Consider the following 17646-nt stretch of genomic DNA (forward strand, 5'->3'; position numbering starts at 1 on the left):
TCCTTATGGACTCGGAAACAGCTGGGACGATGTTTTTTAAAATTCACACGAAGGTATTTGATGTGCCTGGGAGTGTTCTTACATAGGTTTTGTGTCAGAACGTGGTCAATAAGTATCGAAAACTTATAATCGAAAAAATCCAGTTAAAAAGGAAGTTTGATTTTGACCAAAGTTAACACTTTTATACAACCTAACATCACAAGTTCATTTGAAAAGTTTTATCATAACACAAGCAAAATTAACTATTGATTCTTTATAAGACAGAGGTGCATTCAAAATGGACGCTTCTTTCTAAAGCACAATTGACTTTTATATGTTTAACTTTAATTCAAGTGATTATGTAAAAATAATTTCATAAAATCAACAGCTGATTCTTTGATAAGAGAGAGGCGTGTTCGAAATGAATGTTTCTGTTTAGAGCACAGTCGAACCATGATACTTGACTTTTGTATTTTAACCTTAAGTGAAGCCATTATTTACATATAATTTTTATAAAATCAACAGTAGATTCTCTATAGTGCAATGTAGACTACAATGTATTGTGGACCAAGTTACTGCAGGGATGCATGTGAAGCTCCAACACGGTACACTGTAGGGGGTCCCTAACTAGAGCAGGCATTTAATTTGATAAAAAATGGGCGATTTCACCAATTTTGATGACAAAAGCATAGCAGGGTAGAACATTTGTTGACCCTCATTCAATCCTGGACAACGTCGAGTCTCCCTGCTGCTATCATTATACTAATTAGTCATTAATTTTAAATTATTTATTGGATTTAATATTTTCTGTGCCGATTATTTCAATACTTTATACGGAAGTAAGCGGAAGTAGAAAAACGATAATTGATTTTATAATGTATTGGCAGAATTCCTGTCTCGAAAGTCAAATACCGTCTAAAAGAGTCTCCGCATGATAAGTAGTTTATAATGAAGCAAGGATTGTACAATCTACTACCATATATGTTGCTTAAACTGAGAGGCAAGGCGATATCTGGTTGTGAACGATGTTGGGTTAAGCAGAGAAAGATTGGTGTTTTACTTCTTCACACCAATTACTCTAGGCAAGCTTAAGAGTTTATTGTACCCTAAATTTTTATTCATTAACTTCTTTTTCTAATTTACTGTTTTGTCTTTATTTTTTCTTATTGGTACTGGTTTATAAATTTTGAATTATTTTGCCTCTTTTTAGAAAATGTTGGAATAAAATCCTATGGGTCTTCTTTATGATCTCTAATTCATTCATATGTGTACAAACTATATTTGGTGTTAAATGAAATTCTAAAATGGATTTGCATATTTTCATGGTCTTACTTGTATCAACGATATATCTAATTGACTCAGTTTTAGCAAAAATGCCGAAATGCACAAACTTATACGAATTCGAAGCCAAGGAAACTATTTGATTAAACTTAAAGAGGAACGTATCTTATTTAAAAGCAAATAAATATTATCTAACACATACTGTCAGCGTTCAATCCCCCACTTAAAAAAAAAAGAGAAAAAATTCTATATTCGTGATTCCTTGTTAGGAGACCGTTTTTTATGGACACTAAAATTCAGAGAAATTTAATTAAATATTCAGCATTTAATCAATAAACTATCTTATTACAAGGAATATTGTTCTTACCAATGCCAATAATTCTATTTGTTTTACATTTCCACCAAGTACTATTTGGCTTTCTTCGGGTGTGTTGGTAATTTACTGTGATGTTTCCTCATATTTAAATATTATTATTATTGACTATTGTCTACTTTGATTGCTTCTGTCATACGATATATTAAAAATAAAGGTAAAAAACATCATTATTTCATGCAATTGAAGTACATAAGAAACATCAGTATTTACAAATAATCAACAATCTTAAGGGACAATAGTCTGAAGAGAAATTATTTAAATAGAATTACATCGAATATAATATGTTACCGTGTCAATATCTCTCTATATAAATAATCATTCATTTCTTGTAACATTCTTGGTCTTTTGGTTTGGTGCAAAGTGTAGCATCTGTTCATATATAACACTTCATCTTTTCTGTCCTCTGTTGGTGAAAGATAAATGTTTCTAGACTGTCAATTTTTTTCCCCAATCTAGATTGGAAAACTAAATTTTTCCAACATTGTATCTTACTCTGCCTTCATGGGGAGGCAAGTAAATAGAAACATTCACATAAATAATTGAATGCTGGCATCAATCAGCAGCAGCTGACTTAAGTATCCGTATTCTTTGTAAATAAGACATTGATTTTGTGATAAACGTGCCACTATATCATTTACAATAATTGTATCTTTATGAATGATGCAATTGACAACGCTATTATCAGTGTTCATCAGTCTTTTAACTGTTTAATTTATTCCTTTTAATTTCTTTCACCTTTCTTTGTAGACATGCAACTATCATTGAGCAGAATGCAGAACTTGTTGAAAAATTGCAGGTTGTGTGTGAATGCACAATGTCAGCTAAAGAAAATGCTGATCAGCTTGAGAAAATGTTGAAAGCCGAGGAAAAAGATCAACAAAATCTGAACCATGAACTTCAAGAATTGCGATCCTTGAAATATCAAAAGGAAAAGGGATTGGTGGCATTGCAGAATGAGTTGAAGTCTTTGGAAGCCACTGTCAAGGTAATTTATTTTTTTCTTTTCATGAAGGAGTTGGTCTCTTCTCTAATACTACGGCACTCGCCATGTAAACATTAATACAACAGATGCTTTTAAACATATTTTTTTATTTGGTTTATAAGCATGAATGAAACCATACTACTTTACACTAGCCATTTGAACTTTAATTCAATTCAAACAACACTTACTATTCATCACAAAATTCTCAAAATTACTTTGATATTTCAAAGGTTACAATATAAGTAATCGTCAGCCATTTTTTAAATCCATTATTAAGCTATCAAAATGGTTCATTGTGTATATATTATTGTGACCTTTCGAAATACAAAAGTGATTTCGAAACCTTTAAACTCGCTGACAGACTATAATTTGGAACTTGAATTTTTGTTAAAAATTAATAATATGGTGTCTTTGTATTCCTTAAAAAAAGTAAAACATGAATTTACAACTGCACCAAGGTCATATCAAATAAGTAATTTTTATAAATAATGCTTACACGAAAAACAAATTTTATTCAAAAAGTAATGCTCTATTTATTAGGAAATAAAAACGTGAAAAACAGTTATTTGACTAGAAAGGCTTTTAACTCAAAGCTCAGTACTATAGCAACATTGTAAAATAAAACCTGACTAACTTTAAAATTTGTTTTAAGCAATTGAACTTTTTAAACACAAAAAAAAAATCACAAAATGAAAGATCAATTAAAAATAATAGTTATGAATTATAAAATTATGAAATAAGCTTTTTATAAAATGTCATCCGTTTATCATAAACACTATCATATGTTATCATTGTTGCATATGGATGTTGAGTATGGCATACTGAACTTTGCGTACTGACAATGGACCTTGATGAAATACCATCTTTGTGATTCTTAAAAAAGCCATATAGATGTTGTAGCTTGCTGTAATACTGGATTAGTTGTCTGTAATTTGTAGATGGTATTAGATAAATATTTTTTCTATTTTTATTCATGAACATAGTCCAGAGAGAGCTCCATCACACGCTTGTGAACAAAATTTACCACCTATGTTTATATTCTTGGACCAGTTTTTCATCTCTCATAACTGGCATACAAGTTTTGGTGGCTGTCTTGATTTTTATTCTATAATAAAATCTTTATGATTTCATTTCGCATATTCTATCGACCATACAAGTTATATGTAATATTCATTAATAAAAATAATATTTTCATCAAGACTTCATAGCAAACAGCTTTTCATCATAAAATAACTTATTTTGTTTACTGTTTTTGACTCTATTGACAAACTAATCAACTATCTGTGCATTATTTTTATTCTCAAATGCATTTAAAACCTCATCAGCTATACACTATCATTCTTAGAGATTGTCATAAAATAATATATGGAAAAACATACATTTATACATGAAAAAATGTTGAGTGTAAAAACTCAGATCAAATCTATGGGGAAATCAAATTTATTAACTAGACAGTTTGAATGACTGTTTACAGTTTTAAGTTGTATAGATGTCACCCCCCCCCCAAGAAAAAAGTTAATTCTTTTAAGTACAAAAGTTCAACTTGGTTTAATGATTTCATTTTATTTTTCTATGGAAGGATGTTAGAACTCGTTCTTTCCTTTAAAAACAATTTTTAAAACGTATATTCTGAATGTGTTTTAAATCCTCAAAAAACAAGAGAGATCCTCAAAAATAATTCCATAGATTTGAAATAAAATGATTTGAAAAGCTGCTTGGTTGGTTTCTTTTTTAAATTTAATGTATTCGTCTATTTATTTTTTTAATACTATCTTTTTGATTTGAGAAAACAACGCTTCTTTTGTATCATTTGAATTATCCGATCTATTATTCTCGTCTTGCTTGTTATTTTCACAATGTCTTAGATGATGTAACCTCTGAACTTATTTAAGTACATAATTTGAATCTTGAGAATCTTCATGAAAAACTCGATAATCTATACGAAATTTCAAACCTAACTTTCTGTTTAATCCATAGGGATTTATTGTTCTCGTTTCATCAACCATGACCAGGTAGAAGTGTTATTTTATTCCTCATAGTTACTATATCCTGAAGTAGACATTAAAACTTCAAAGTCCAGAAGATTATCAGCTATAACTAATTATTAATCATCACCTTTAACTGTTACACTAAAGGTCCGTGTGAACAATTATAGTATAAATGTTAGCAGTTTGAAACTCCAAAGTTGAAAAGATGAGTTGTTTCATTACTTATTACTATATACATTGAGCATATAAATTTATCTTGTCAGATTTTCAAAGTCAGAACAAAATAGAATTTAAGCGAACTAATCAAATTTTATTTCTGACTCGCCAATTTTCATTTGTTTTTTTTTTTTTGTTTTTGTAATATAATAATTACATATCTACAATTTATTTATAAAAACGGATTTCATACTTAGTTCCAATTCAAGAGGCAGCCTTAAATAAATTATAGGTTCAAGAAGATGTGCTAAGATAGAAGCACTCAAAAAGAATTCCCAAAGCCATCAATTTTTATAAAATGATGATATCATAATACTATCAGCCTGCAAAAGCAGTGTAACCATGTTAATGGATAGATAGGAAAATTCAAGAAATTGTCAAAATCCTGTGCTTGATGTAAAGTAAAAATGGAATCCATCAGAAGAGACAGCCAGGGATCATCAGTAAGAACAAGAACCTAATATCACGTGCAAAATACAGAGAGCTAATCCAGCATTGCAACAATCTTTAAAATATGCAACTTACTTGCATACAGAAAATAGAATAATTGGCTTTTTTATGTTGCCTGTTAAATGGATTTATTTCAAATGTTTTTTAATCTATCAAGGAAATTATTTGTTTAGATGCTAAGAAAATAGTTGTAAGTTGCACTCACCTAATAATATACACACATGTAGCAATGAATGTTCTATTTAAAACTGAAGCATAATATCAACAGGGATTTATTATTCTCGTTTCATAAACCATGACCAGGTAGAAGTGTTTTATTCTTCGTGGTTACTATATCCTGAAGTAGGTATTAAAACTTCAAAGTCCAGAAGATTGTCTACCTTATAGAAATATATGGATCTAAAGATGTAAAAACGCATCAAACATTGAAATGACTTTTTCCTTTTCCTTTGCAAAACAACCAAACCATGTTCTGCAAATTCGAAAACTAAAACAATTTTTCTTTACAAAACAACCAAACCAAACACCATGAATACATACTTAAAAATAAAAAAAAACTTGAAGCTAAAAACTTTTACAAAAATGACTGAATGCATCACTAAATAAACCCCCAAAAGATTGATATGCTGTAAAACAAAACGTGCAAACAAAATCTGAAAAGGTTAATTAAATTTTAAACCTGTACGTACAAAAAAAATGCTTGTTAAAACTTAAGCATGATAGATCAATGAAAGTTTTATTTAAAACCTACGTGTGGCAAATAATGAACACAGTATCTTCTGGATGAGTGTAAACTCCTTTACAATAAGATGCATACTTTCAATCTGTGCATTTAACGTGGCAAAACAACTTAAAAGCTTCTATGCAACTCGCGTGTGACAAACCTACTGACAATACAGCCACCTATATAAATGCTTGGACGCATCTATAACATAAAAGCAAAAAATAGCTTTAATTAGCAAAAATGTATTTGATGAATTATAGAAGCGCAGAGTAATGAATATTTCCTGTTGATCGTACTGTATTCATATTTATAGCTGTAATAATTTATTCAAAAGTCTTGCAGGCTTTCTAATTATCAATGAATTGCTGTAATATTTTTTTCATCTTGATTATTCATGCTGATGAGAAAAATATGCTAATGGAAAAACTTGTAAAAAGCTTCTAAAAAGTAACCGTTGCAGAGGACTTCGCTGCGACGACTTTAAAAGAATTGTATTTAAAAAAAAAATACATTGTACAGGACAACAGCAATACTATCAACTTACTTTTCAAATAATTCTGATTAAAATTTTATGCATAACATTGTCAAGAATTAGTCATTACAGAGTGAGGTTAATTTTGAGAAGATATTTTAATACTTAGAAATTATTAGCTTTATATGTGTTTTCCATAAGGAATTTATTTTCAAGTTTTAACTTCTCCATTGTTGTATTTTGACTCTTCTTTCTACCACAATGGACAAAGACTTTCCTTTCCCTTTTCCATCCAGATGTCTAGTGCCAGTGTCATGGACAAAGCTTCTTTGTAAGGGCTTCAAGCATATGATACACATAATCGCGAAACTGCTTCCCTGCTGATTATAACTTTGTCATCTTTAAATTCAATGTCAATAAATTTTTGTTATAAATCACTCTATAAGCCAATAAAGCATTAGAATTCTTAAAATTTCAAACAAGCCACATCATAGGTTGAGCTGAAGATTGATTTAATCAGCATCAAATTGTGGGATTCTACTTTCCACTGTTTACTGAGTAATTGTCTAATTCATCAAAGAGTGGAAAACAATCAATATTATCGTCCTATCATGACCATCTGACAGTAGTCTTGATTGTTGATGATAAAAAGGATGCCTATCTCTTTTTTGTCTGTGTATATATTGATGAGAATCTTTTAACAACTACAAAAACCTTCTCAACCACCGTTGCCATGATAACATTTGAGAGCTCATCATTCAAACACCTCGATCTAACATTTACAGGCAACATGAATTGGAACAAATCCATTAATGACATTGCCAAGAATGCTGTGAAGAAGGTGGAGTCTCTTTACCGTGCTAGAAAATTAATCACACTAGAGAGTAATCTATATCTTTACAAAGCTATAATTCGCTCATGCATTGAGTATTGTTGCTACATCTAGGCTGATGCATCTACCACTAGTCTTGCTCTTAAACAAGATTGAAAAGAGTCTCCAATCTAACAGGTTCCACACTATCGGCCAAGCTTCTGGCTGTATTAAACTGCAGAAATTTAAATGTAATGTGAATGAACATTTCACTGCTCAACTCCTCACAATCCCTTGTTAGACACGATCTCAAATAGTGTTCCTTTACGTTTCATGTGGCAATATGCCTTTTTGAGGTGAAGATGAGAAAATAAATCAATAGATAATAATGAAGACTTAGAATGGCTTAACATTTGTAAGATAACAAGTAAAGATAACCTATCTTATCCTTGCTTTGTCATGACTGATACTTTTATTATAAATTGTTATATGAAAGAATTGTTATATAAATCGTTATATAAATTGTTATATGAAAGAAAACGCAAATGGAATCTTCATATTTCGAGATAAATAGTAAGGCTCCACGGATCCTTAAAAATAAGCCATTCAAAATGATTTCCCCCTCTCCTAGCATCTGATAGAAACAATTGTATAATTGGAAATTAGAAGAAAAGGTATGGTAAGGAAAATAGTTCAATATTTGTTTGAAACATAAGAGAAATGGCAAGTTAGCAAAACGGAAATGAAAGCCAAGACTCTTGGCCTACGTAAAGTTGATACAGCTCGTAAAATATATTTTGTTATCTTAATGTTTCATTATTCATAAGGATTTTTATTTTGGGCCCCTAAAATCAGCTGATATTAGACCATTCCTGTAATGATCTGGTCCCTGTTGATTTTGCATCGGGAGTTTAGTTCTGCGCAGTTCTAGGAGGTACACCCTCCCAAGCTTTGCATTCCCTTTTTTAGAAGGGGTTAGTTTATTGCTCATAGCCTGAGGCGCCGTCTCTGGGGAATGCCGATGGTGTTGCCCAGCCACTTTTTGCAGGTCAGAGTGCCCCTCTTCGGGGGCGGGGCGCTGACTTCTCAGTCCTACTTTCCGACCCTGGTGTCTAAGTTCTTGCAATGGGAGAGAACTACTAAACAATCCATTTATTTATCGCCGTTTATTTATTGATACATGTTAACGAAGCAAATATCAATCACAATATTTCCATAATTCAATAAGCATGTCTGTTATTTTATGATCAAGGAAGATGATTTTATTTCAAGCTTCTATAAAGTATTACACTAAGGAGAAAAGAGAATAAAAGTAAGCAAAAACCTATAACTTTTATTCCTCATATATATATAAATTAAAACAAGATGAGAAATAAGTTACATAGAACTTTATTAAATCATCAGACCAAGTAGCTAAAGACGGTAATATGGGGATATATACTTGTACCTTTTTTTTTTTTTTTTTTTTACATAGGCATCACCACATTATCAAGGCCAAGAGGCCACTCAAGGATAAGGGTTAAAGAGTGTACAGTAGAAATTGGACATTATAGTAATCATTAGTAATGAAAATTTGGTAAAGTTGATAACTTATATGGAACGGCTCATCAAGAACTTATTTACGTTAGACTTGAAGACAACCATATTGTAGTCAGCAGGAAAACGGAAGACAATTCCACAGGCGTGCAGTTCTAAGAAAAAAAGCTTTGTTCATGGAATCTACGTTTAGGTTTAGGCACAGATAAAGAGTGGGGGAAATTATTGATAGTGTTTACAGCTAGACGAGTGTTTCTTGTGAAAGTTTGGCGAGGGGGGACCATAGATTGAAGCTCATTCGAACACTTTCCATGAAAATAACGATACATCAGAGACAAACTCGCAACATCTCTTCTGTGAGATAAAGGTTGTAAGAAAGAGAAAAGGACATCTCCTACGAGGCTACGAAGTCTATTTTGAACTCTATCAAGGCAGGCCAAGTCCTTTCTAGCAGCTCCTGCCCAGATGTGGCAACAGTATTCCATCCTTGGACGTACCTGGCTCTTATATAGATAGAGAATAGCATCAGCAGTGAGATATCTACTGGATCGATAGAAAGATCCCACCATTTTCCCAGCGGCCTTGGCAACAGATTTGATGTACGTGTTCCATTTAAGATCAGGAGTAATGGTCAAGCCAAGAAGTTTGTCAAAACTTGAGGCCTCCTGAAGACGAGAGCCATTCGTTTCAATTGATGTCAGATATGCCTCCCCACGGGACAGAGTTAGACACCAGGGTCGTTTTTTAACGTGGAGAAAAGGTACAAAAATAAAAATTGTCTCAGTCGTGAAGGATTTCTCCTCCACCGAAAGAGAACAAGAAAATGAAGTGCAGCATCTGAAGAACAGATACTACACTTTGATCTTGTTTATATATTTTATTGCTTTTAAAATTTTGTAAATACAATTAAGTAAAAAAAAAAAAGAAAAGATTTTCAAACAACAAAATTAGGCACAAGGCCCTACAAGAAATTGGGGAGGGGAAGGGTTCAGGGTCTTTGTGACTAAAGTGATTAAAAAGTAATAAATGTAGACTTTGGAGTCTTACTCGTGACTGGCAACATTTACCAAAATACCTCATTCACTCTATGGATCTTAAAATAACTAATAAATCCCCAGCGTTTAAGAATCAAAACCATATTTACAATTTATAAACAGTTGTCTGTGTGTTTGTGTATGCTTTTTTTTTTTTTTTTTTTTTTTTAAATATATTAATTTTGTGTGTGTGTGTGTGTGTGTGTGCATGTGTGAAAAAATAAAGTTCAATTTCATTGGTAAATAAAAAAGTTTTTGAATTAAGAAAAGGATTGCTCGTGGAGAGGGGAAAACTAATTAAAAGTGTTTATGTCAAAAACAAAAAATAAATCCTACTGGGTTGTTAGTGACTAACCCACCACTTACTCCCTGTAACCGCCCCCACTAAAGCCCACTGAATTAATTCTGTAACCTTCAATCGGTAGTCCTCCAACTCCAACAAGGTGCTGTTGAACTTCCAGTATCCGGCTAGTTTAGGCCTAGCACTTAAGTTCAAACGGGCCATAATGAGTTTATGGTCCGAGTGTCCTAACAAGTGGAACGTGGGGCACGATAGAAAGTCTACGTCGCCTCTTCTAACTAACATCCGATCCAAGTAAGTACTCGGATGGGAAGGCGTTCCAGGATGCCACGTCCACATCTCCCGCCCCGGTTGATCCAGACGGAATCTGTCGACGAGATCGCACGAGGCCATCAGGTCGAACAGAGTGCTGTCACACCGCACCGACCCACTAGTCCCTCCGACCTTATCTATTTTGGGATCAAGGATTGAATTCCAATCACCCATTAGAACTAACCGTTCCGGATCCACTAAGAAGCCCTCCAACCGTCGAAAAAAGGATGCCCTCTCTACAGCAGAATTGGGAGCATAAACAGCGACAATCCGAAAAACACTACTATTAACGGCAACATCAACAACAACTAGCCGCCCGTCCTCGCCTGCGTGAACAACATTCACCGACACTGACAGGGTGCGACTCACTAGCAAGGAGATTCCACGACTATAAGTATTGCCATATGCTGAGTAAACATCGTAATCGTTCACCAGCACCTGACAATCCTCGTCACAAATAAAGTGGGTCTCCTGGATAGTGGCAATATCTACCTTGAGGGACACCAAGTCTCTCACAACGCGCGAGGCCTTGCTTCGACACCTGATGCCCCTCACATTCAATGTAGCCAAGTTCAAAGCCATGTTCACTTACCTTATTCAGTGTCACAGACGGGTCTGAAATCCTTGGCAGTGAGGACGTGGCAGGCCTGGCTGAGGCTGCCGGTAAGTAAGTCTGCTGAGGGTACTCCGACCTTGGCCACACCTCCCACGTCCAGGGGGAAGGTACGCTTAAGTGCCCTGTAGAATGAGGGGTGTATATACACAGGGACTCTGCCCTCGCACTTGAAAAAGAAATTGTTCAGTGAAGGATGGTCCCTGTCCACCAGCTGCTGGCCCGGGATCGCATCCTTCGCTGCTTTGATCATGGCCCAGAGGGCTTGTGTCCTAGAGTCCTTGTTGATCCTAACAAAAGTGGTCAACATGGGAGCGTCCTTGAACTTGGTAGGATCCACAACGCTGTCACCGTCCACGTGCACCAGACTCCTCAACTTGTTGTAGCGGACCTTCTGCTGCCCTTTAAAGTCCGGTATTGGTAGGTGGGGGTCGAGTTCGCAGATCCTACCTCCTGGCAGGAAGGGGAGTTTTTTGGTGCGTTCTTTGCGCACTGCGGTTGTTGGGGAGGGGGTTTCTTTGGGTGGGGGTGGAGAAGCGGGACGTGGGGTGGGGGTGGCTTGCTCAGTTTGTTGGTTTGTTGAAGGGGGCGGTGAAGGGTTTCTGGGGGCTTTGGGGAGAGAGGGGGAGGGGGATCTTTGCTCGGGCTGCTGGGATGGTGGGGTGGCCGGAGTCTCAGCTTGTATTGTCTTTCTCAGTGGGGGTAGGGGGGTCGGCACGTGTCTTCCTGCTTTTCCTCCTTCTGGCTCTCCTGATTTCGGTGGCGCTCAGTTTTGCCGGAGCTGCCGTTACCTCCTCTTCCTCGGACACTACCTCCTCCTCAGACTCTAGTAATTTCCTCTTGTTTGAGGAGGGAGGTGCCTGTGTCTCCATGGCCTCTTGTTTTTCGGGTTGGTCTCTGGTCACCGTCTGTGGGGATGACTGTTGGGGGGTCTTCCCTTTCTTGGTGACCGTCACCCAGCCCGTTTGTGCTTCTGGGAGGCTTGTGGTCGGAGCGGGAGCGGAGGCTTTGACTGGTGCTGCTGCTGCTTCTTTGCCCGTAGTCTTTTGTGGGTTCTTTGTCTTCTTGGGGCAGTCTCTGGCCATGTGCCCCTGTTGTTGGCATTGCCAGCAGTGGGGCTTTCTCCCTTCCACTATCAGGGAAAGGGTCCAGTCCCCAAACCTTAGCTTCGCCGGTATTCCAAAGAAGCCGGCCTTGTCCAGGACCATCTTAATCTTGTAGTCCCCGGTCATGATGTTCCTTTGACCGTGGACTGGAGTTACCTCCTCGACGTCCCCGTACTGGCTGTGGATGGCTCCCAGCTGGTTGGCTTCCATGTAACAGGGGACGTTAAGGGCGGAAACGACTGACCTCCTCTTGTTTAGGTACACCGGCTGCAGCTTGATGTTCCTGCTCCGGTGGGTGGTCCTGGACAGTTTGTCGGCGGCTTCTGGTGTGGGGAGCAGCACATCCCACTGTGCGTAGCTCCGTCTGCAGACGTAACTGGCTGGGATGTTCTGTTCCAGCAGGAGTTTCAGCATGGTGTCCTTGTTGACACCCGTCAGACCCCTCGTCTTTGTGTCTGACATGATGAAGGAGAGGACTCTCTTCTCCAAGCCTTCGACCTGACCCGGGAGGGTTTTGATTGTGTTCCCCTCCGTGTAGTCTTTGTACTTGGAGTCGAAGAGCCTCTTGTAGTCCTCCGGCTTCATTTTTTCGGGTTGTTCTTTGGGGCCCCATGCTGATCCTCCCTCCGGTTGGGTGTCTGCTGGTCCTGGGACAGGAGTTGTAGGTGAGGCCGTTGTAGGGCTCGCTGTACCAGGGGTTTGACCTTTACCAGTCAGAGTTGGCCAGTCCGCATTGGTCCTCGCGTGCTGGCTTTCTCTGCTTTCCGGGTCGTTCCCCTTTTGTATTTTGTTCTGCTGGGTGGCATTCTCATTTGGGGTTGCAGGTGCCTCCCCTCCTGGAGATGTGTTTCCAGCAGCGGTTTTTGCAGTTGCAGTGGTGGGGGGTAACGCTGCTCCCAGTTTGCGTTTGTTGGAACTGGTTGCCGTGTCTGCCTCCATCCTGGTTTTCCTCTTCCCCTCATTGCCCTCTTGGGGAGTGCTGAGGGGTGGGCTCTTTATCTCCTCCTCAAACAGCGCTTTTAGAGAGGCTAAGGTCTCATTGACCAGCACCTCTGTCATGTCCGCAGCGCTGTTTTCTACCGAATCTCCATCTGAGGGGGAGTTGCCCTTTTGGGGAGCCGGTGTCACTGGTCTCGCAGACCTGTCCGCTTTTTGGGGGACTTGGGATGCTGTAGATTCAGCTTCCGTAACTATTCCCCTTGTCGGCTGTCCGGCTGCTGCATTGTTCGGCGGGTTGCCCTCGTGGGGAGCAGCAGTTGCAGGTGGTTTCCGGGGGGTCGCCGCGGGCTGCGGCCCTACCCCTTCATCAGTAGTCAAAGTCGCCGCGCGCAGGGGCCCTACCTTGCTTTCTGGCGCCGTCTCACCGGGAGATGCATCAGCTCCCTCACATGGGGAGTCGTCTGCAGGGGTAATGCTGCGCATTTGGGGCGACGTACCCCTCCTGCTTGGCATCGTGGCGGTTGCACTGGCCGCTGACGCGGACCAAAGTGTAATGGGGAGAAAAGAAAACCCAGGGGAATGGAAGGGGAGGAACGGACTCTGAAGAAATTAGAGTTTTTGACTTCCCCTCAAGGGGATGTCGGGTTAGCAGCTCAGATCCCCCCGCGAGGGGGGAGAGCAGAGAAGAAAGACGCAGTGGGTGCTAGCGGGTCAGAGTGCCGCGTCGCAATTAAGAGAGAGAGAGGGGATAGACATTTCTGCCCACAGCGGGGAGCAAAAACGAAACACCCGCCCTACCCCATGTCACCCTACCCACTAACTACCCCAACGGAAGCGAGAAAGAGGACCCTGTCTGCTCGATCCACTGGGAGAGCAGCGAAAATAGACAAAGTTTGGGCCTGGCAGGTCAGAGTGCTGCTCAGGCAATTAAGTGTGGAGAAATTAGACCATCCCCTGTCTCTAGAGGGAAGAGACCGGAACAAAGAAAAAACGCATGCAAAAAACGAAAAAAGAAGGTCTCAACTACCAGCTAGTGGTGTTGGTCCCGAGATTCCAGTATCCCAAAAGAGGGGATCGGTTTCCGGGTCCAAGCTCCCACAAATGTGGAGTCGGTCCTCTAGATCCTGACTCCCCAAAGGAGGGGGTCGGTCCTTGCTAACAAAGGTTAGTATGAAAAAACACCTTAACCTAGCCCGAAAGCCCGGTGGTGGGTCAAGTTTCGTAACTGAGAGAACAGATGGTATTTATTTGCTCCCCCACCGAGCAAATTAGGCACAAGGCCGATTTTTAATGTGAGGAGTGAAGGGAGGGGGAAGGGAAAAAGGGGACCAGCTCCCGAGAGGTGGGAAATGGGAGCTGGTTAAAGGTCAGGCATGTGGGGTTGCCCCCACATCTGGTCTTTGCTAGTCATAGCTAGTCATAGCTTGCAGTATCTGCCGGACTTGTATAGAAATATATTCATGATGAGTAAGATACACAGAAACGTTTCAGTCCCGGGGTAAATCTTCATTTTAATCAACCTGATTATTTCCCTGGGAAGCTCCATCCGTATATGAGCACTGTTGAAGTAAATACAGAAAATCTACATACATACTATATTATATACTTTTATGATATAAATAGCAGGACTCGTGCCTAGGCGTTGCCTGAGGTGAATATGAAAAGAATGATTTAACTATCAAGTTCCAATGCTTGTACAAAACTGAACTAAACCAATTTTGCAAACAAAAACCAAAACAGATTAGGGTTAGATTATAGTATCATCAATTTTACTTTACTGATCAGATATTTTTTGTCATGGTCGATTCTCATTTGTCAAATCATAGATAATTTCAAAATAAGTTAGCTGAAGACTTTGAATTTAATGTATGAAGACAATGTTATTTTCAAGATTAGTGATTCACTTAATTTTTATTAACAGTATTATTTTGGCATAAAATTCAGAATGCTCCAGTAGTGAGGAAGTGATATACTATTCCTGATTCCTACTTGTGAAAAAATAATCCCTTATTTACAAAGTGTATTCTCTTAGTGTGGGGTTCGGTATTATAGATTGGAATGCAGTGACCCATGATCGGATCAGTGAATTAAAATTTATAAAATATCGTATTTTGAGACATGACAATGGTAGGTTCGATGCGGGAAGAAAAATCTCAACTCGTTACATCTCCGTCATCAAAATTACATGGCAAGTATCAGTCTTGATGGAATATGTATAATCTTCTCTCAGCCAGCTCCGTGATTGATCACATCTATTTTATTGGCAATATATCTGCAATGATCTAATGGGTTCATTACTGATTATTTCCTGTAATTGCTAGTATAACTTTGTTGTCTGACCAAAACGTTTATTTTTATTGGTCTTGGCTGACGCACTACTGCCAAAAGTCTTCATTTCATTACTGACTCTACACACAATCTTACTCTGTTCAAGAAATGGCTGATTACTCAGCTACACTGTTTGAACAACATAATGAATAGTTCATTTGTTCTGTTTGATTAACAGCCACCAGGTTGATGCAGTTGATATGTCTGAAGCAAAAATACCGCCTTTTTCATATTTATGTCTAATAGCAAATATTTTTAAATGTCATCCAGTTTGTATAATGATCTTAAATGAAGAAAATGTTTAATATAAACCATGATTTCTGCTTTATTCCATCTGTTTAATTTTAAAAGGTATTCGATCTTCAAAAATGTGTCCCTCCTTTCAAATAATAGGTTACCTAAGAAAATATAAAATGAAACAATTTCCAGGACTTTTTTGTAAATACCATTTTGTAAATTTTCTAGAAAATCATGAACCCGCTGTCACAACCACTATTATTACTTTTTTTGTAATTTAAGTTTATTCCCTCAACCTCAAAACCTCCAGAGTCTACACCATTGTTTAGGTAACTTGTTCTACATTATCTGAATTATGGTCGTGTGCAATTCAAGGAGGTCCACACTCCCAGATTTTGCCTTTTCGCTCTTTTGAGAAGGGGTTAGTATATTGCTAATTGACCAAGGATTCCCTAGCAAGGAATGCCGATGGGACTGCACAAACATGTTTTGCTTGCCAGAGCGCTCTTCCTCTAGAGTGCTGGCTTATTAAATCCTACTTCTTCAACCTTGTCACATCTTCCCAACGTGGGAGGTTGATTAAAATCCAAGTGCATTCAAAAAGTCATAAACTGACATATCTCTAAAGCAAATTCATCCTGCGTAGCTAAAGATACAGTTTATTTACTTCCTGATGATTCTAATAGATAATATAAACGTAAAGAACTCATTATTTTCTTATCTAATTTATATTGTAAATTAGCTGAAAGGAGAGAGTCACTCTTTCTATAAATGCTCTGAGCCATCAAGTTTTATTAGAAGCAGTGGATCAATATATATATATATATATATATATATATATATATATAGAGAGAGAGAGGGTGCAAATATACATAGCTTTGTAAGAGATGGGTGTTTTCCACTGTTAATTACAAATTACGGCTAATTAGAAAAATATAAATTGATTTTTCAAGCATAACATAATTCCAGAACTAAGGTATACCTTAGCTTGTATTTTGTGTCATTAAAGTATATAGGGAAAAGGATTTAGAAACGCAAACGTTGATTAATTCAGTTTGAGTGTAATAATAGATTTTATGGTAGAAAATATAGTATATAGTGTACCATAAAACAAAATAATCATAATCATTAGAAGAAATGAAATTATCTCTTTATGAAATGTTATCAGTGGTATTTTTAAAGTTACATAAATAACCAATCATAAAAGAAATAATTTGATATGGTGATATATAAATGTTATTATAAGTAAAAATAGTTCAAATAGCCAAGTGAATTCTCCTACGTTTACTTTTACTGAGTTTTAAAAGAGTCTCTTTCTCTCTCTCTCACTATATATATATATATATATATATATATATATATATATATATATATATATATATATATACACACACTAGCAGGGCATTCATTGCTCAGTCATAAAGTATGCTAAAATAAGATATTTCAATTCATGCAGATTTTGTATTTTTTAGTATTGTAGAGCCAATTCTCTATTGATTATGTTGTACCAAATATATAGCAATGATTTCAAAAGTAAAAAAAATAATTACTTGGGTGCCATCACCTAGAATTGAAATCATAATATGCAGCCTTAGTCATTATAGTTTGAGCTATTGCCAGATGTATAAGAAAACGTTAAAAATTAAGCAACTTAAACATATATTTGAACACGTGCTGTAGTAACAGGTTTAGTTGACATATTCCTACCAAGATAAATTATTTTTATTTCCAATTTTGATCCCTTAGTAGCTATTTTTACTGGCTAAAAAGCAAATTGCATTTGTTCCACAGGTCCAAATTCCCTATATATTAAGTTTCAAATCTGTAGACTCAAAATTGAGCGAGGAGTTTGATAGACTGTTTTGTACACACAGACAAGGTCACTTCTATGCATATGTATGTATGTATGTATATATATATATATATATATATATATATATATATATATATATATATATATA

The 17646-nt window shown here is 37.0% G+C and overlaps 1 protein-coding gene across 2 annotated transcripts in view; it reads left to right on the forward strand.

The window, feature by feature from the left end:
- Positions 1-17646, forward strand: part of LOC145287850 (coiled-coil domain-containing protein 39-like) — a 2493216-nt gene that overhangs the window by 625401 nt on the left and 1850169 nt on the right. For both annotated transcript variants that reach the window (XM_080135726.1, XM_080135725.1), the window contains exon 9: positions 2384-2621. In XM_080135726.1, the coding sequence (XP_079991852.1) occupies positions 2384-2621 (238 nt within the window). The remainder of the gene's footprint in view (positions 1-2383; positions 2622-17646) is intronic.

This window comes from Euprymna scolopes, chromosome 11 (assembly GCF_053919585.1).
Source record: "Euprymna scolopes isolate OS-2025 chromosome 11, ASM5391958v1, whole genome shotgun sequence".
Taxonomy (NCBI): Eukaryota; Metazoa; Mollusca; class Cephalopoda; order Sepiida; family Sepiolidae; genus Euprymna; species Euprymna scolopes.